The sequence below is a fragment of the Oncorhynchus nerka genome, linkage group LG28 (genome assembly GCF_034236695.1).
Source record: "Oncorhynchus nerka isolate Pitt River linkage group LG28, Oner_Uvic_2.0, whole genome shotgun sequence".
Classification (NCBI taxonomy): domain Eukaryota; kingdom Metazoa; phylum Chordata; class Actinopteri; order Salmoniformes; family Salmonidae; genus Oncorhynchus; species Oncorhynchus nerka.
The window spans coordinates 22,446,625-22,468,122 of NC_088423.1; the positions used below are offsets into that span (position 1 = coordinate 22,446,625).

A 21,498-nucleotide genomic window follows, 5' to 3' on the forward strand; every position below is an offset into this window, starting at 1 on the left:
ACAAACTTAGGGAGGAGGCTTCTGATGTTAACATGCATGAAACCAAGGCTTTTACAGTTACAGAAGTAAACAAATGAGAGCACCTGGGGAGTAGGAGTGGAGCTAGGCACTGCAGGGCCTGGATTAACCTCTACATCACCAGAGGAACAGAGGAGGGGTAGGATAAGAGTACGGCTAAAGGCTCTAAGAACTGGTCGTCTAGAGCTTTGGGAACAGAGAATAAAAGAAGCAGATTTCTGGACGTGGTAGGATAGAGTCAGGGCATAGTGTACAGACAAGGGTGTGTTAGGGTGCGAGTACAGTGGGGGGTAAACCTAGGCATTGTGTGACGATGAGAGAGGTTGCATCTCTGGAGGCTGGGTATACAGAGATGACTAGTTTACAGAGGAGTATAGAGTGCAGTGATGTGTCCTATAAGGAGCATTGGTGGCAAATCTGATGGCCGAATGGTGAAGAACATCAAGCCGCTCGAAAGCACCAATACCTGCCGATCTATAAATTATGTCTGCGTAATCTAGCATGGGTAGGATGGTCATCTAAGTCAGGGTTAGTTTGGCAGCTAGGGTGAAAGAGGAGTGATTACGATAGAGGAAACCAAGTCAAGATTTAACTTTAGCCTGCAGCTTTGATATGTGCTGAGAGAAGGACAGTGTGCCGTCTAGTCATACTCCCAAGTACTTGTATGAGGTGACTACCTCAAGCTCTAAACCCTCAGAGGTAATAATTACACCGGTGGGGAGAGGGGTATTCTTCTTACCAAACCACATAACCAGCAGCACAACATTGCTTAGAATCAAGGGCAAAGGCGACATCATTGAGAACCTTTAAGGTTGCAGGGACACATCCATAACTTGAGTGGAAACCAGATTGCATACCAGAGAGAATACTATAGACATCAAGAAAGCCAGTCAGTTGATTATTGACATGTTTTTCCAACACTTTTGAAAAACAGGGCAAAATAGAAACAGCCCTATAACAGTTAGGATCAGCTTAATCTCCCCCTTTAAATAAAGGACGAATCGTGGCTGCCTTCCAAGCAATGGGAACCTCCCCATAAAGGAGAGACAGGGTAAAAAGGTCAGAGATAGGCTTGGGGGTGATAGGGGCAGCAACCTTAAAGAAGAAAGGGCCTAAACCATCTGACCCAGATCATTTTGGGGGGTCTAGTTTCAGGAGCTCCTTTAGCACCTCGGACTCAGTTTCTGCCTGCAGGGAGAAACTTTGTAGCGGGGCAGGGGAAAAAGAGGGAGAAGCATCGGGGATTGTCACATTAGAAGGGGTGGGAGATGAGGAAATGGTAGACGGGCAAGGAGGCATGGCTGAGTCAAATAGGAATCCTGACTTAATGAAGTGGTGATTAAAGAGCTCGGCCATGTGCTTCTTGTCAGTACCAACCACATCATCAACATTAAGGGACATGGGCAGCTGTGAGGAGGAGGGTTTATTCTCCAGGTCTTTAACCGTTTTACAGAACTTCTTGAGGTTAGACCCACAACTAACTTTGGCCTTCAGGATATCCTGAGTGCACTTATTTCTCATTTGCCTGAACGACAGCCAGTCAGCCTGAGTATGCGTGTTCTGAGCCTTTCGCTAAATGCAATTCTTGAGGTGGAGTAACTCTGCAAGATCACAGTTGAACCAGGGGCTGAACCTGTTTTTAATTATCATTTTCTTTATAGGGCATGTTAACAAAACCACTGAAAATATAAAAAAAGAAGGTCCAAGCGTCTTCGACAGAGGTGATGTTAAGGGAATTTTAATCAATAACGACTAATTATGTATACATTTCAATCAGGACTGACTAATCAGAATACTATTATGTTACTGTATATGTATGAATTTTCTTTTTAATCTTAGTACTGAATATAATGTGTACAAATATAATCAAGAATTAGAACAATGACTGTCTGTACCATGGTAGAAATGAATGAACTTATAGCCAGACTGGCTAGAAGGCTTATCTACACCAGCTGTCCTAAGCTCAGTCATATATCATCTTAATAGGGGGAGACGATGTGAGAACCATACAGCCATTGTACTAGAGCGGAGATGACACGGGCTGGTACTGAAACTAATGACGTCATTTTAAGTTTATAACCTGTGGTAAAATGTGTAAGGAGCAGTACTCTCGTGAATAAAAGCTGCTGTTTGACTTTAAGACTGGGCTCTGTCCATTTTATACAAATAAGGGTCATACAAATCCTTATGAATTGACAGTGTTTGATTTTAATTGGATATTAAAACAGAGGAATTTAATTCCTGTAACAGGGGATCACACTGATTCTATACCATTTTACAGAGGCCAGTTCATGAAGGAAGGCTTGCCCATTAAATATTTTTTATCAAGTGTCTATGACAAATCAGGACAGGTTGTTTCACTGAGCAGCAATTATGAAAGCAGGTGGTAAAAGAGTGATCACTAAGTTCATTACAGAAAACACCAGACTGATACCTATCAGGATTAGTTGTAAGTACAACATCAAGGAGAGTAGCCTTTTCTGGGTGTTTGGAGTCATATCTTGTGGGATTGGTAATAATCTGAGAAAGATGTAGGGAGTCCCATTGCTTTAGGACTTGTTCAGGTGGTTTAAGCATGTCCCAGTTTAGGTCACCTAGCAGGACAAATGAAAACTTAGAGTGAGGGGCCAGGAGAGAGCTTAGGGCAGGTATGGTACAGGCCGGTGGTGATGGACGATAGCACCCAGCAACAAAGAGCTATTTGAAAGTTTAATGCTTAAAACCAGCAAATCAAATTGTTTGGGGACAGACTTGGTGGACACAACCGAGCACTGAAGGTGATCCTTGGTAAAGATTGCCCCACCTTCGGAAGATCTGTCTTGACAAAAAAGGTTATAACCAGAAAGGTTAACATCAGTATTCAAAACTCTCTTAACCACGTCTCTGTAATGATCAACACATCTGGATTGGAGTTGTGAACCCACACTTTCAATTGATCCATTTTAGGTAATAAGATTCTAGTGTTAACGTGCAGAAAATCCAGGCTTTTACGGGAGCAGAAATCAGTGAAGCAGATATCTGAGCACAAGTCAGAATTGGGGCTAGCAAATGTAGATGGGCCAGGATGTACATGCACATTTCCAGATAATAGTTTAATGCGCTGACGGAATGGAAGCTGATACTGTAATAACAAACATTTATTCTCCACCGAAACAAGGCCGAGACACTCAATGTGTGGTCTCGAGACCTAACTCAACACTCACATTAACTCGTTTTCTACCGACAGTTGAGATATTGGAGTGGTATGATACTGTTGAGTTAGGTCCTACTCTGGCAGCACAGTGCTTGTATTAGACTAGAGCTCCCTCTAGTGGCATAAAGGGACAACTCCTAGTTTGAATACTTCTGGTTAGACTTCTGACACCTAACAGCAGAGCGGGAGAGGAGATACGAGATGTGTGTTTAATCTCTCTAACAGGAAGAAGTCTTTATCATTCCCCATAAGGGTGGAACTGAGACACACACACACACTAATACAGGAAGCATGCCACTCCACAGCATAAACATGACCATCAGTGAGCAATCAACACAGATCTGAGGGAAGAGAATGTTCACTACTGAGAAGTGAAGGAGTTGTAAAATAAAACAAGAGGTTAATGAGGTCCTTGACTCACCCCACCCAACTTGACAAAGATAGAGAGGAGGCTGACAGAGAAAGAGAGAAGGAGGCTGACAGAGAAAGATAGATAGAGAGAAGGAGGCTGACAGAGAAAGATAGATAGAGAGAAGGAGGCTGACAGAGAAAGATAGATAGAGAGAAGGAGGCTGACAGAGAGAGATAGATAGAGAGAAGGAGGCTGACAGAGAGAGATAGATAGAGAGAAGGAGGCTGACAGAGAAAGATAGATAGAGAGAAGGAGGCTGACAGAGAAAGAGAGGAGGCTGACAGAGAAAGATAGATAGAGAGGAGGAGGCTGACAGAGAAAGATAGATAGAGAGGAGGAGGCTGACAGAGAAAGATAGATAGAGAGAAGGAGGCTGACAGAGAGAGATAGATAGAGAGAAGGAGGCTGACAGAGAGAGAAGGAGGCTGACAGAGAAAGATGGATAGAGAGAAGGAGGCTGACAGAGAGAGAAGGAGGCTGACAGAGAAAGATAGATAGAGAGAAGGAGGCTGACAGAGAAAGAGAGAAGGAGGCTGACAGAGAAAGCAAACAGAGATAATAGTTATACAGTCTAGAGAAAGAGACAAACCGAGCGCTGAGACATAGGGAGGGGGACACAGACAGAGAAAGAGAGATTGACAGACAGACAGATAATTAGGTCAGTGTGTACCTGTAGAGGTCCAGTGTAGTCCCCCGGGGCTGGCTGCCAATCGTCTGCGCTTCCTGACACTGACCCCGCCCTGTGGGGTTATGTTGCACGGCGTAGAGGACAGGATGGGGGCTAAGGGTGTGGCCAGGAATGGGATTTCCCGCCCCAGTGCAGGGGTCAGGAACATGGCCTCCCTATCTAGAGGTCTACGACAGGCACAGGAAGTAGAAGACACAAGACAGGAAGTTAAAACCTGTAGACCTCTGGAATGACCAAGTACAACTCGTCTTTTTCTGGATTGACCAATTAAAACGGGTCTATTTCTGTATTTAAAAATGTATTTTAGATATTTTTTCATCAATTTTGTTTTGGAGTGGAAAGGTTCCAAAAGCATGCTAGTGGTGGTCTAGCTTGTCTGGACTGGCTGTACAATAAGCAGTTTGGACAAACCAGTAGGAATGTCAACACTATTAACCATAAAGGTATTTCAGTATATTGGTATGAATGAACAGTGTGTGCACTCCAAATGGCCCCCGTTTCTCTATATAGTGATCTTCTTTTGACCAGGGCCCAGAGGGCTCTATTAAAAGCAGTGCACTGTGTAGGAATATAGGGTGCCATTTCAGTGACTTAGACAACACTGCTTTTTAATTATACGAGCAGTTGACAAGCAATTAATATAGACTTAAATCATGGTACATGATCATATCAAATAAATTGCAGATATTTCAGAACAAACTAGTCAGGATTATTCTTAAACTTCCAGCACTTACACATCTTGACTATTCCCACTTTGAAAGCCTTAGATGGCTCAAAATGGAGAAGAGAGTCGCTCAGATTAAATGGTGTCTGGTACATCAGATTGTCCACAGTATGGTCCCCAGGCACCTATGTAACTACTTTAACTTGGTACGGGGTAACCACAACTATTTCAAACTGACGCTGTTCCTTTTCGATTTAAAAGTGGTATGGGGAAAGAAACATTTTTATACTCAGCTGCCATTCTTTGGAATAATTTTCAGAAGATTTGAAAAGTATAACCTCCACGGGTAGTTTCAAGTTTTCACTGAAAAAAATGGCTAAATAGTAGCATGTCTCAAAAGTAAGTCGTATTGGTACGTGGCTGAGAAGGAAATGCCTGGGATAGCATATGGTCTGCCTTATGGTGCCTGTTGTATATCATACTGTGATTGTCTTGTATATATTAGGGATTGATTGTTCTATATAATAAGGGAATGTGAGAAAGAGGAGATGTACCTGTCCATAGTTGTTTATTAGAAAAGGGAATTGTACTAAATTATCTCATGTTATGAAACAAACAACTGTCTGTCATTGTCTGTTGTCACTACAATTGCTGCCTAACCTTGTTGCATCCCCCTTTCCCCTCCAAAAGGACCACAACGGAAATAAGCTTTTAAGCTTTATTGCATTATCCTTGATGATATTCTTAAATTGTATGTGGCGGCGTCACCGGCTGGAGGGCCGTTATGTATGGATTTTTAAAAAATTGCCTAATAAATTAAATCAATCAAGGGAGAACTCACATTGAACCAGTCAAGCATGACTACATGTTAATCATCCCTTTCAATAACTTCTCCTCTGAGGTGTCAATGACCTTGGTTACATCCCAAATCTCACTCTATTCCCTACACGGTGCACTACTTAGGGCTCTAGTCAAAAGTAGTGCACTATAGGGAATAGGGTGCCATTGGGGACTCAAACACATCTTTTTTTTTTTAAATTCAATCCCAATGAAAAACGATTATAACATTAGTTAGGGGAAGATGTGACATTTAATTTTCTGGTTTTCTTTTCAGAGCTCTTGAGTGACACTAATAGTGCCTAATTTGCATCATGGCAGTTTGACACACACATGTATGCACTCACTTTCTCTCACACACACAACTCAACTAGCAGAAGCTAAAATATTCATGATACATCTCCTGAATGGAAAATCCACAACGAGATACATGTACAGTAGTCTATGAAACGTACAAAGCTAAATAATAAGTCAATGTGTTCTCTTCTCTTAACTATTCAGCCATCTAGGACGATGCCAAAGGCAATTTTTTAAGTTCCGAAAATACAATATAAACATTGCACAAGTCCTCAAATAGCCAATATCCAGGTAAGTTGAATAGCCTTTCCCAAATCATTAGGAAGCTTACAGAATATATTTGAGCATGAATCATTAGTCCCGAAGCATTTTGATTATTCACAGCGGAGATCGTATAGCTTTGCTCTTTACATTGGAATTCTTTGACTGTACTGCCAATAATTATAGCTGGCACACGACGATGCACAATTCTCCAATCTGCAGTCATAACCTTCTGGCCCTCTGATTATAAGCAGCAGATATTACATATCTATAACCTAGTTTTGAATATATTCCTCTATAGTACCTGACTTCAGTGACGTTGTAACTGCGGCTTCTCCATGATCCTCTATGGGTTCCTCTCTTTCTCCTCCGCACGAAAAACTCCACCAACTTCTCCCAACTCGACATAGCTCTTTACCGCAGTAACTCAACATCGACCAATTCCAAAAAACATGTTCACTTCTCTATAAATTTGTATCATTTTTTTAATCCCTCGACTTTGTAGGATTGCAATCGACTTCCATGGACATCAATGTCTGCCACTCACAGCAAGATACACATACTGTGAGAGTTTATGTTGGGGTGACCAGGGGGAGGGGGGAGCTGGGTAAGGCTTGGCGACCACTCATTCAAAACTACACTGGCAACATAATCACACATCATGGCACTGAGCTGGTCCCCAGTCAAAAGCAGTGGTGTTCAAAGACCAATAAGTATCAAATGACCAGTGTGTGTGTGTGTGTGTGTGTGTGTGTGTGTGTTAACAGCCATTCAGCAGCTAAATCTGGGGAATAAAGAGTCAAGTGCTTCAAGTGTCTCAGTAGTAACTCATGGAGAAAGGCTGGTGGATTGAGCCTTTGTAATGACTGAAAGACTAAACCACACAAGACCACACTGTGGCTGTATGGGCTTTGAAACCTCCACAGACATTTGATAACACTAGAGAGAACTCATCTCTTAAAGTGATGTGCTTTAAATGGGACATTGTAAAAGAGGCAGAAGCTTCAACAATCTTCTCAAATGCTACCACTTGACACCAAAACATGTCCTGCCGACCTGGATTCAAATACTATTTTAAATAATTGCAAACACTTTAGCTGTGTTTAATTGAGCTTGCCTGTTGCAATGGAAACAATAGAAAAGTCCCAAAAGTGCAAACCTCATCCAGCTGGCAGGCCAAAGCAAACACTCAAAGTATTTGACATTTGTACCTAGGTCTGATGTACCTGTGTGGTGTGTCTGTCTCTCCAGTCTCGCTACAGGTGGAGAGGTGTGCTGTAGAGGTGGAGCCTGAGGAGGAGGTAGAGCGGGTGGACTCTAGGGCCCTGGGGAGCAGCGTGGAGGGCATGCACAGCCATGTCTCCAGGTCAGAGAACTTAGAATAGCTCAGCATCTCCAAAACACTGAAAAGGGAGATAGGAACAAAAACATTTCACCCAAACTGAAAAGGTATGACGAGAATTTGGTGCGAACGCTAATGTAGGCCTATATCGAGTGACCTGAGAGATAAAAGACGGGAGAATGGAAAAAGAAAAAGTGAGAGAGAGAGAGAGGGGAGAGAAAAGGGAAAGGAGAGTGAGAGAGAGACAAAGACAGAGAGAGAGAGAGCAAAAGAGAGGAGGGACAGGGTTTTGGAGCATACCTGTCCTCTCCCACCCCTGGTATGTCATCCTTCTCATCTGCAGCCTGGAAGACACAGGAGGTCCTGGAGTCCCGGGACAGCAGCCCACACACCTTATCAGAGTCCAGAGACATCTTCAGCCATAGCTGGAGGGGGCGAAAAGAAGTGAGCCAAGAGACATTCAGTTCTATTGTCTAATTCAGCATTAAATGGATATCTGTCACTGTCTGGCTTCCCATTGAATGAACGAACGCACATACACAAGGCTTTTCAGAGGGAACAGACAAAGAGAAAAGGGATCAATATATGACAGAAGTCATACCCCAAGTCATAATATGCATAATATGCAACTACTCAGCATAGTCCTAATGAAGGTATTGTAGCGACCCGCACAGACAGCTGTGTGTTATGTGCTAGACTAGGAGGTGGTTGTGTTGTACTGACCAGTACCCGGTGTTCGCGGGGTCCGACATGTCAATCAACCTGCTATCTGCCAATCACGGGAATGCCTGGAATGTTCTGATGCCGGGCATCCTGGTGGTTGGCGGAGTGGCGTGGAGGGGGGTTGGGCATTGGAAGTTAAGACCAGGTTCAGCCTTTGTGCTCTCTCTCTTACGTCTGGGCTTCACAAGAGAAGGTCACGATTGGCTTGTGGGTTATCTGTCATCTATTTGGCGTGTGCTACGGCCCAAACAGTAGCCTGTGTAAAGTTGGTTCAATAAACCGTCAATTCGCAAACTCAAGCCTCTGTCTGGACAATTGTTCATTTATGATCTAGTCAGGTCATTACATTGGTGTCAGAAGTAAAAACGTTGATACAAGTTAGCCAGCTAGCTAGCTGACTTATGTGGCTAGCTACCGTAGGTGAGAACGGGATTGAAAATGCTTCGAGGGAATCCGAAAGTGAAGGTGGAGGTAGGGGACGATTATGGCCAAGGAGGTGCGTGTGAATGGACGTCGGGGTTCTGTCTGAGGAGATCGCCAGGGCGTCGGAGCGCAGAGGCCGCTTGAGGGAGGACGTTAGAGTGATGGCCGCTGAAGCGGGCATGAGTGCTTCGTCGAGTGTATTTCGCGCGGATTCTGGTGGGCGGACCGAAGTGGCGCGTCGGCGCCGCGGGGTGACGAGGAATCTGGGGCTCAGGATGTAAACAAACATGGCGGCGCCCAGTTCCCGGCTGCGTCCGTATCTGTTAAGACCCCGAAGTATTCCGGTAAGGCGGATTGGGAAGCTTTTCATGCTCAGTTTGAACTGTTAGCTCATTTTAGGGGTGGTCAGATGAAGAAAGGGCACTGCAGTTGGCTTTATGCCTCACGGATGAAGCTCTGGCCTGTTTGATATTGATTAGCCCGAGGACAGGCATGATTATGGTGCTCTAGTGGGAGCACTGAGGAGGCGCTATGGACAGTGTGTACAGCCCGGGCTACTGCGCTCCGAACTGAGGAATAGACGCAGGCAGCCTGGAGAGCCTCTACGGGTGCTAGCTAATGACATTGAGAGCCTCTCTCGGCGGGCATATGCTCACATGCCCCCTCCGTGCAGAGCGAGCTAGCACGGGACCAGTTCATACAGGCGCTCTCCCTACGGAGCTGCGCATACAGACCCAGCTGGCTCATCCTGAGTCATTGGAGACAGCCTTGGAGATGGCTTTGGAGAGGGAGCTGGTGTGGGCTGGGGCTTCAGCTGGGGCTTTGGTGGGGGTGCAGGGAGACACACCCTCTGTGCGAGCTGGGGGCAGAGCAGCCCGAGCCGGAAAAGCCTGCTTGGGTGGCCGAAATGACAGAACTCATTCGGGCTGTGTCGCTACAGGCGGCTAGAAACACAAGCCCTGGTCCCAGGGTCTGCTGGGGTTGTGGCCAGCCAGGCCATCTGCGCCGAGATTGCCCCATGTCCCTCAGAGCTCAGGGAAACGGCTCGGGGTCCGCATAGACCGGGTAGTGCGGACCCCTGGCTTTCTATCCCAACCACCATCATCTTCAGGAGGAGCCCACCGGCACAGACGGGGAAGCAAGGCTCCACTTCCCCCAGAAGCAGACGAGGGCAAGCGGATGGAGCCTGTTGTTGTGGTGGGCCGGACCTGTGTTGGGGACTTTTGTCATGTCCCTGTCACTGTGGAGGGGGTGCCATGCTCCGCCCTGGTGGACACTGGGTCCACAGTAACCCTGGTGAGGCCAGATATTGTGCCAGGTTGGACTCAGTGTGAGCCTACAACTGTGCAGCTCCGCACAGTCACAGGTGAGCTGGCACCCATGAAAGGGAAGGGAATAATGACTCTGACAGTAGGGGCAGGACTGTGCGTCATCCTGTGTGGGTGGCGGCTGTGCAGGACCCTTGTATCCTGGGGTTGGACTTTCTTAGGAGCACAGGCTGCCAGTTAGACCTAAATAGGGGCACACTGAGCTTCCAGGGAGGGACGGAAGTCACCATGGCCCCCTAATGTCACATTCACTCAACCCAACAAACCCTTTACTCCAACAGTTAAAGCAGCAGAGACTCATGGCTGCGCCCCCTCCCCCACAGCTGTGTGTGACTTTTCCCCAGTCCCCTGTCACCTACGGCGGTGTGTTACATTCCCCCAGCTACCTCCATGACACAGCCCTCTGTGAGCCGGGCCGCACCCCCAGCCCAGCTACCCCAGATGGGAGAGGAGAGGACACTGTCTGCAGTGAGGGAGATATGGGGGAGGAACTGTGTTGGTCTTGACCCCGAGCAGCAGGGACGGTTGTGGCAGTTGCTGTTTGAATTCAGAGACAGCTTTGCGTTGAGTGAGGAAGAGGTGGGTCAGACCCATCTGGTGCAGCATGAGATCGACACAGGTGATGCTCGACCCATCAAGATGCGTCCCCGCCGTATCCCGCTGGCACGCCAGGAGGCGGCAGACAAGGCTGTGTTGGAGATGCAGCGGGCAGACTTCATTGAGCCCTCAGACAGCCCCTGGGCGGCGCCAGTCGTCATGGTTCCGAAGAAGGGGGGCAAGCTGAGGTTCTGTGCGGACTACAGGCGGCTGAATGAGGTAACCAGGAAGGACTCATACCCCCCATACCACGTATCGATGAGTCGCTGGACCTGGTTAGGGGTCCTCCTGGTTCTCCTCACTAGACCTCCGCAGCGGCTACTGGCAGGTGCCCCTCTCCCCAGAGGCCAGAGCCAAAACTGCGTTCTCCACTAACAGAGGACACTGGCAGTTCAAGGTCCTGTGCTTTGGCCTGTGCAACGCTCCAGCTACTTTTGAGCGTTTGATGGACAGGGTGCTGGATGGCATCCCCCGACAGCAGTGTCTGGTATACCTCGATGACATTCTGGCCCATGGCAGCTCCTTCCAGTCAGCCCTGGGGGCGCTACGGCGTGTGCTGGAGAGGGTGGCTGCCGCAGGTCTGAAGCTCCACCCCGAGAAGTGCCACTTCATGAGGAGAGAGGTGTCCTTCTTGGGCCACCGAGTGGGGAAGGAGGGGATCAGCACCATGGAGGACAAGGTAGGGGCTGTCAGAGACTGGCCCACCCCCACCGACCAGCGTCAGCTGAAGAGCTTCCTGGGCCTGGCCTCGTACTACAGGAGGTTTGTACGGGGCTTCTCAAGCATTGCTGCTCCACTGAACCGCCTGCTGCCGAAGGACAAGGCTTTCACTTGGACAGTGGAGTGTGAGGAGGCGTTCAACACCCTCAAACGTGCACTGATCGAGGCCTCCGTGCTCGCCCCCCCTGACCTCACCTTGCCCTTTATCCTGGACACAGACGCGAGCAATGTGGGCATGGGTGGGGTGCTGGCCCAGGTGGGGCCAGAGGGGGAGAGAGTGGTGGCGTACTTCAGCAAAACATTTGACAAACATGAGCGCCGCTACTGTGTCACCCGGCGGGAGCTCTTGGCTGTTGTGGCTTCCGTCAAACACTTCAAGTACTACCTGGGTGGTCTGCCCTTTACTGTAAGGACTGACCACTCTGCTCTCCAGTGGCTCATGTCTTTCAGAGAGCCAGGTGGCACGCTGGTTGGAGGAGCTTCAGCCGTATGACTTCACGGTGGTGCACAGGGCAGGGGCACGCCACTCCAACGCCGACGCCATGTCCCGTCGGCCCTGTACTGCAGACGGCTGCCGCCACTGTGAACGGAGAGAGGGACGGGAGAGAGAGCTGCGGGCAGAGGAGGGTGTCTGTGCCACAGTGTGTCGGGCGAGCGGGCCTGTCTGCTGTGAGCTGCAGACTGTCGACGTGGCTGAATGGCGGCAGCAGCAGGGACGGGACACAGACCTACAGCCAGTGCTACAGTGGGTAGAGGCGCAGGTGAGGCCACCATGGGAAGAGGTGACAGCGCTCTCACTCGCGACCAAAGGGTTGTGGTCGAAGTTTGAGAGACTGCGGCTGGCTGATGGCGTGCTACAGCGGGCATGGAAGGAGTCAGCTACGGGAGAGGAGAGGTGGCAGGTGGTGGTCCCAAAAGCATTGCGGGAGGCTGTGCTCCAGAGTACTCATGGGGGTGGGGACTGGACACTTTGGGGTCACAAAAACACTGCGCCGTCTCCGTCAGGGCTTCTACTGGGGGCAGCACAAGAGGGATGTGGAGGACTTTTGTCGCCGCTGTGACAACTGCACAGCGAGAAAGGGCCCCCAGGCCGCTCTCATGCTCAGCTCCAACAGTTCCCAGTGGGAGCTCCCATGGAGAGGGTGGGAGTGGATGTAGTTGGGCCGTTCCCACCACAGACAGTGGAAACCGCTGGGTGCTCACGGCCATGGACTATTTCACAAAATGGCCCGAGGCCTATGCTCTGCCTGACCAGGAGGCAGAGACCATCGTCGACGCCCTGACAGCGGGGATGTTCAGCAGGTTTGGAGCTGCAGAGTCCATCCACAGCGACCAAGGCAGAAACTTTGAGTCCCGTGTGTTCGCCACCATGTGTGAGAGGCTGGGTATGCACAAGACCCGCACTACTCCTCTCCATCCTCAAAGTGATGGCCTTGTGGAGCGCTTCAACAAAACGCTTGGACAGCAGCTGGCCATCGTCTCTTCCAAACACCAGCGTGACTGGGACAAGCACCTGCCTATGGTCCTCATGGCATGCCGCTCCGCTGTCCAAGACTCCACCTCCTGCACGCCTGCCCTCCTCATGCTGGGGAGAGAGATCCGCACCCCTGCGGAGATGGCGTTTGGTCGGCCCCTGGATAGCCCTCATGTTCCTCCGGGGCCGGAGTATGCCCGGAGACTCCAGGACCGCCTGGAGACAGCCCACACCTTCGCCAGAGAGCAGCTGGTGAATGCAGGTGTGAGGCAGAAAAGGAACTATGACGTGCACACCCGGGGAAGGCACTTTGTGGCTGGGGAGCTGGTCTGGGTCTACAGCCCCTAAGGAAAAAAAAGGCAGATGCCCCAAGTTGGACAGTCACTGGGTGGGACCCTGCAGTGTCCTGGAGAGGGTAGGGGAGGTTGTGTACCGGGTGCAGCTTCCTCCCAGGGGGAGAAAGGTGGCACTGCACCGGGACAGGTTAGCCCCATACAGAGGGGCCTCTTCTCCCCAAACCCCAGGAACCCCCACAATTCCCCTCTCTGGCAATGACATTCTCCAGGCACCCACCCTCAGGTGCCGCAGACAAGGCTCCAGACAGCCCACTCCCCCTGTCTCCCCCCCTGTGTCACCGCGTGGTTCCCCAGAACCACGGACTGTATTACCCGTTCCCGCTTCCTTGTCCCCCATATCCCTGCCTTCATCCCCTGGTTCCCAGAGGGGCACTCTGCGACCATCACGGCCACGCAGGCAAAGGAGACCTCCGGGTCGCTTCAGAGACTTTGTTTGTTCCCTCGGGGACGAGGGACTTTGTGGTGGGGGGGCTGTGTAGCGACCCGCACAGACAGCTGTGTGTTATGTGCTAGGCTAGGAGGTGGTTGTGTTGTACTGACCAGTACCCGGTGTTCGCGGGGTCCGACATGTCAATCAACCTGCTATCTGCCAATCACGGGAATGCCTGGAATGTTCTGATGCCGGGCATCCTGGTGGTTGGCGGAGTGGCGTGGAGGGGGGTTGGGCATTGGAAGTTAAGACCAGGTTCAGCCTTTGTGCTCTCTCTCTTACGTCTGGGCTTCACAAGAGAAGGTCACGATTGGCTTGTGGGTTATCTGTCATCTATTTGGCGTGTGCTACGGCCCAAACAGTAGCCTGTGTAAAGTTGGTTCAATAAACCGTCAATTCGCAAACTCAAGCCTCTGTCTGGACAATTGTTCATTTATGATCTAGTCAGGTCATTACAGTATAATGACTGAACAGTTTGGAAAGAAAACCATGTGCTTTAAACTTCCTTAGTGAATAGTTACGCTGTAACACGCACCAATCACCTAATACACAGCTAAGACTTACCGCAGTGTTTAATCAAAAATTCTCAGAGTTCTGTGTTTACACGTCCACGACCTGGCTCCAGTGTCTCTGGGCCATGGTCTCAGTGTACCTGCTCTGACTTGGGGCCAAGGCCAGGCCACTGGTACTTTTCAGCTTGCATTTACATAACAATGACTAACTGAGAACATTGGTTAACATCTTCCATGGCTAATGCTTTCTCACAAAGCAATTGTCTTGATGATACAGAGGTTGTTGATTCTGCCCTTCACAAGTGTCACACTACTGATGGAAACAGTTTCCAAAAAAGAACACTAGAGCTTATAATAATAATAATATAATAATAATAATAATAATAATAATAATAATAAGTTAGTATTATTTGGTGAGTGCTTATATTTGTCGATATCACATATGTACAAGTGTGTATGCAACTCTTCCTGAGACACCTTCGGGGAGTGGGGTCACAGCCAGGGTCTGCCATTATCATCAATTAGGGTTAAGTGCCTTGCTCAAGGGCACATAGGCATATTTTTCACCTTGTCGGCTCAGGGATTCGACCTTTCCTTTCGGGCCCAGCGCTCTAACCGCTAGGCTACCTGCCGCCTAAGCTTACAGTAGCATAATCACTGGCGACACACTGCTGCTGTGTTGGCAAAAGGCCAACAGTAGAATGATGTGACAGTAATAGTCCAAATCATTACCCACTTTCCTCCACGTGGCCAATGTTTAGGCTTGTGAGTCAGCCTGTACAGTATGGGCAACTCCCTGGTCAGCATGGGAAAAAATGTCAAACTACATCACATAATTCGAAAAGGTTTTGCTATAGCTTTGTCTTGTATGCAGAAGAAAACGTGGTAGGCTACTGCTACAATAGCACACACGGGATCCAGTGGACTGTGTCCCCTGTTAAGATGATATTCCTGCATGCCATAAAAAAATATTTTCTCTCCTTCATTTCGACCATCTTTAAATTAGCCTACTGTACTTTCCTCCATGGAACACGACATGAGCTGCTATTCAACGGGAAATTCACTTCAGCTTTACATTCTTGCAGGAAAGCCTGCTAGTTGTCCCATTAATTATACTTTAACAATGTTGCAGCGAAACTACAATGTTACAGCAAAACGTAGTAATTTCAAAAGCCCCCGGGCGATTTCAAAGCAAGCTGCGGATACATTAAAAACTTTCTACTAAGCCTCATGGAGCCTAAAGTTACCATATTTGTTTCTTTCCCCTTGAAATCTCAGTTCAGAACAAAACAGATACTCTCCCGAAGCAATCATTCGTCGTTTAGTCCCTGTGTACGTGTCTTTCTCTTTTTCTGCCTTTGTCTTGAGTTTGTTGCTGCCTAGCAATACAATAGCCTACATCCCTAAAATGCAATAGCCTAGCCTAAAAAAACAGGCAGAGGGTAGGCCGGATGTAGGCTAGCTCATATTTTCAAAAATACTTAGATTTTTAGGAGAACTTACCACGCAAATCCCCAGTTCGACATCATGGGGAGGTCGGACATCAGAGCGCTCGGTAGTCATCAGTTAATTAACCTATCGTCCCGGAGTGAGGATGGGCTGCAGCATCGGATAGCCGGACACCAATCTATAGCCGAGGGAAATGGTCCACATACAATCAGATAGTTACCACAAGTCCACGTCCTGCAGTAAACAGACTATATTTGGCAACCCCTTGGCTCGTACTTTATGTCAGAAAAAGATTGAGTCAGTTACTATGCGGAGACCATCATCAGTTCAAAGCAGCCGTCTGAAGGAAAAGATAACTTGGACAGGAAATATTTATGTCGTTAGGCTGTCCGCCCAAAATTGCGAGGACTGCAATTAGGCTCCATCGACGGAGCAATCTGGATAAACAACAGCCCATCTCATCACACATCAACGTGACCACCACATACATGAACGAGCTACATGAAAATACACTTTGAAAAGGAGTTTGATGACTGTTGGTCCAAGGCTCATTGGAACATGGAATAGTTGTATGGAAATGATTTTTAAAAAGTGTTTGATGGTATTGTTAACTACAACACCACAATAATCAGCCTCTTCTTCATTCAAAACTACCACCATCATTATCAGCATCAGTAACCTCACTCACATAAATCAGTGGAAGGCTTAATCTAGCTGGATGATTTGGCACATGTAATTTCAACATGGGCCTTAAGAGATTTGTTTTACACATTAAAAACAGTGTTTGCAATATACTCTACAAAAACAATCAATCTGCCTACATCGAATACATAGGTTGCCTGATATTTCTCTGATGTGCACATAAGTGGTGTGTGTGTGTTGTGAATGTTGGGATTATAAAAAATACATTAAATCATTCAATAAGATTAATTTCAGGGATTTGATTTCACGGAGTCCCAAATTGTACCCTATTCCCAGGAAAAATAAAGGCCTTTATAGTGCACTACTTTTGGCGAGGGCCCATATGGCTCTGGTCAAAATGTAGTTCACTATGTAGGTAATAGGGTGCCACTTGGGACAGATCCAGGGTAGGCCATCATTGTAAATAAGAATTTGTTCTTAACTGACTTGCCTAGTTAAATAAATAAAAATGTAACTGCACATTTTAAAAACGTATAGTTGGCAAACTCTTGTATACTCTTCATCCATATTTTTATGTAGTAGATAGCTAAGTGTGGTTGGGCCACAGTCAGCACATTACCATGATACACATCCCACCCCTAGGGGGCAGTGGCTGCCGGGGCCAGGCATGGAAGCTCTGGTATGCATAAATCTGTGGTATTCACAGATGGGAGAGATTACCACGCTAATCAACTGAACGAGTTGATTTACTGGCCCGCAGGGCTTTTGATTTTGAAGGCCTTGGAGTTTTTCGTATTATTTGTCAAACTAAACGACAATATTATAATTATCACAACTTTTTACTGTATACCTCAGAGCTCATTTATAAAGCATTTCACTGTAGCTTATCCAAAGCTACAGTAGAGAGAGTGTATACTGTACCCCAACATACTGTTAGTTGTATTCTCAGATATAAGCAATGCTGTACTGTAGGCACTGTACTCAAATTACCCCCCCCCTCCTTAATACAGGAATACAACTCACTTCTTGAATTGAAAGTTAATTGACCCTAACCCTGAATGTATGATATGTATGTGTCCAGGAAACATCTGTTGAATGCTCTCATTCTTACACAGGTCCCACCGTGTTTAATGTCAGCCAAGTGACCTGATGAGAGGGAAGGGGGAGAGGTAGAGGTTAAGAGAGACATAGAGAGGTGGGTAATGGAGAGAGAGAGGGGGGGGGGGTGGAAAAGGATAAGAGAAAAGAGATACGTTCCTGTAGGTGTAAATTAACGATTGAAATAAAGACCGAGAGAGTCAAGGTCCAAGGCAGAGGATGAAAAAGAGGGAGCCATAACACAAGGGAGAGACTAAATGAGGAAAAAGAGGGAAAGTTACAAGAGCAGCTCTGGTTTCACTGGTTAGCAGTGTCTTCAGAACTCTGAAGTGAAGACAGCAGAGGAAATGTCCCTATAATTCCCAGTTTCCATGGGGATTCCACCACAGCAACCAGGGATTACCTCATTTCCTGCATCTGTAATGTAAATATACCATAGCCTGCAGCCTCGGAGAACAGACAGGAAGGAGTTCAGGGTCAAAGGTTACTGTGCCAAAGAGAAGACAGTGAACAGGGTAGACTCCTCGCCAGACCAGACCACACATGGAGTGTATCCCCAAATGGCACCCTATTCCCTATAGTGCACTACTGTTGACCAATGCCCTTTAGACCCAGGTCAAACGTTGTGCACTATATAGGGAAAATGTTACGGAGAGCTGAACAGCAAACCCAAGAGCAGACTCAGACAAGGAGACTGCGATGAGGTAACCAAGGTATTTATTGAAAGACGGGGGGAAGATTGAGTGCAGGCCAGGGGAAGCTCGGGCGGGTTGCTGGAAACCAGGTGCGGAGGCTGGAGTGAGAGGTGTGGGGACAGGGTAAGCAGGTCCGGAGGGGAATCCAGGGGAGTGTAGAGTGGGGAATCCAGGACAGACAAGAAGTCAGACTGGAGACAGGGACCAGAGTCAGAGCGGGAAGAACTGTAGCGGAGAGGAACACAGCATCAAGCAAGGGACTGACTGGGCAGAGATTACGATCTTTTATTTTTTAAATTTTATTTCACCTTTATTTAACCAGGTAGGCTAGTTGAGAACAAGTTCTCATTTACAACTGCAACCTGGCCAAGATAAAGCAAAGCATTGTGACAAACAACGCAGAGTTACACATGGAATAAACAAACATACAGTCAATAACACAATAGAATAGAAAAAGTATAAAAAGATAGAAATAGAAAAAGTCTATATACAGTGTGTGCAATTGAGGTAAGATAAGGGAGGTAAGGCAATAAATAGGCGATAGTGGCAAAATACTTACAATTTAGCAATTAAACACTGGAGTGATAGATGTGCAGAAGATGCGTGTGCAAGTAGATACTGAGGTGCAAAGGAGAAAAAAAATAACAGTATGGGGATGAGGTAGTTGCATGGGCTATGTACAGGTGCAATGATCTGTGAGCTGCTCTGACAACTGGTGCTTAAAATTAGTGAGGGAGATACGAGTCTCCAGCTTCAGTGATTTTTGCAATTCGTTATGGTCATTGGCAGCAGAGAACTAGAAGGAAAGGCAGCCAAAGGAGGAATTGGCTTTGGGGGTGACCAGTGAAATATACCTGCTGGAGCGCGTGCTACGGGTGGGTGCTGCTATCGTGACCAGTGAGCTGAGATAAGGCAGGACTTTACCTAGCATATTCAAAACTCAAAAGGACTGACAGTATCTCGTTTCACTATGCTCGCCACTGGGTCTGCGTCACAAACACCAGGAATATTCAACTTCAATTGCTCCACCTCCACACTCAACGCTACCCCAGAAATCACTCCTTTCAATGGTGCCCTGTTCCTAAGAGCAAGCAAGAAACAGATCGTGACCCACATGCATGGAAAAACAAAGTCCACTTCAGCTTACCTTCACCAATTTAACAGTACCGAATGTCCTTTCCACCCAACCTGATACCACATATGGATCAGCCAAAAGGTAAGGATCCCCTTTCTCCAAAAATCTCACTCACACTGGGCCAGAATCATCATAATCCTCGGGATGAGACTGGGATCGTCACCACATTGTCACCTCAGGTAATTCCCCTTCAACCTCAACTTCACTATCTACCCTATCGTTCCACGCTTTGGGAGACAAGATCTGTGCTTAATGCCTTTATGCTTTACGGCCTCCATCTTCTTCTCTTCCTGCATTCATTCTTTCTTTCTACAAGAGCCAGAATGGGACTGACAATGCTTTTTCGGAGTCATGGCCCTAAGCCACAATGTACTTTCCTCAGTTTCTTTTCTGAGATCCACAGGAAATCATCTTTGGAAAAGCTCTTCATATCCTCTTGTGACTAGTCTGCAGTCCTTTTCTTCTTCTTCCCAAACGTAAACCAATAAATCTGTCATTAATTTTGCTGAGGTCTTAGTCACTCAATTTTACATCTAACAAAGATGTTTGGTTGAAAGAATGTGAAAAAATGTGCATGAAAACTAATGGTCTCTCGATGAATGAAAACAATCACTTAATTGAAGAATCCCATCCATAATCTTCCCACTCCTGCTAGAAATAGTACTGTTGACCAATCCCTGATGAAGGGGCATAGACTTCGGCTACCAACTTTTCTTACATTTTTAGATTTTAGCCATTTAGCATGTAAGTGCATACATTTCCGCAAGAAAAAAAGTGCGCGCAAGAACAGCCCAAAAAAAACCTGCCGAACAAAAAAAAAAACTGCCCCCAAATTTCCTCATTATATGCACAAACTGTTTCGACTGGGAAGCATGCAACAGGCTTAAGGGATATGGTTAACCTGCCACCTAGCCATTCAGAAGGCAAGGTGGAGCTACTACCAAATATGGTTGAAATGAAGATGTTTTAAGCTTACCGTAGGCTTCCCAGTCTAAACAGTTCCCACATATATTATGATGACATTTTCTGATGTTTTTGTTTGTTTTAATCTCCGGCAGGTTTTTTTTCTGTCTGTTCGTGCACACACAAAAAAAAAATGGGGACTGATAGATGAAATGCGGACAGTCTGAGCACTGATGGTGTAACTCAGGCAGTTGTTGCTGCCATCCTGTACCTGTCCCATAGGTGTGATGATTGGATGTACCGATCCTGTGCAGGTGTTGTTACACGTGGTCTGCCACTGCGAGGACAATCAGCTGTCCGTCCTGTCTCCCTGTAGCGCTGTCTTAGGTGTCTCACAGTACGGACATTGCAATTTATTGCCCTGGCCACATCTGCAGTCCTCATGCCTCCTTGCAGCATGCCTAAGGCACGTTCACGCAGATGAGCAGGGACCCCGGGCATCTTTCTTTTGGTGTTTTTCAGTCAGTAGAAAGGCCTCTTTAGTGTCCTACGTAACGACGTTCCACTGTTCTATAATTGTTTATGGTTCATTAAACAGGCATGGGAAACGGTGTTTAAACCCTTTACAATGAAGGTCTGTGAAGTTATTTGGATTTTTACAAATGATCTAAGACAAATCCAGATAAGGGACATTCCTTTTTATGTTGTCACTGAAAAATACTGTTGGCTGCAACTGCGTTAAAACCGGTTTAAACAGAGTACTGTAAATGTATATTTTGCAGTTGTGAAATTATTTTGATGTAATATGAAAGTAGAGGGCTCGTAATCTAACGGCAGAACAGCTAAGTGTGTCGTTAGATGCTTTTTTGCCCTCACACATCACTGTATATATACACACAGAAGACCTCCGCTAAACATAGGATCACATGGTTTATCTGTCTCTGTGACCACGATAACTTCAGAACAAAGTTGACTACAATTAAAGTTGCCAATGTCTTTGCAATTAATACAAACAATCAACGTATAAAAATATGGTTCAAATAATAGGGATGACTGAATTAAAATATAAATGCAGTAAGTTATAGGCCTATTTCAATCATATTGAAATACATTTCATGTTCAATAAATTGACTAATTTGTCTCAGTATATTAAATGATGTGTAGCCTAATGTGCGCAATGTTGTGCAAAATCTGTGATTTAGTGCATTTTCATTAGGTAACGCCTTGATCATACCAATAGCGTCATTGCAAAATAGTATGCAGCATCATCTGGATGTGTGCAACAAAAGTTCACCATTCAC

The 21,498-nt window shown here is 46.8% G+C and overlaps 1 protein-coding gene across 1 annotated transcript in view; it reads right to left on the minus strand.

The window, feature by feature from the left end:
* Positions 1-16,051, minus strand: part of ankfn1a (ankyrin repeat and fibronectin type III domain containing 1a) — a 243,850-nt gene extending 227,799 nt beyond the window's left edge. Inside the window, exons 1-4 of the mRNA XM_065012544.1 lie at positions 15,779-16,051; positions 8,013-8,137; positions 7,597-7,773; positions 4,294-4,478 (exon numbers count right to left, since the gene is read on the minus strand). Of these exons, the coding sequence (XP_064868616.1) occupies positions 4,294-4,478; positions 7,597-7,773; positions 8,013-8,137; positions 15,779-15,838 (547 nt within the window). The 5' untranslated portion in view covers positions 15,839-16,051. The remainder of the gene's footprint in view (positions 1-4,293; positions 4,479-7,596; positions 7,774-8,012; positions 8,138-15,778) is intronic.
* Positions 16,052-21,498: the final 5,447 nt, after the last annotated feature.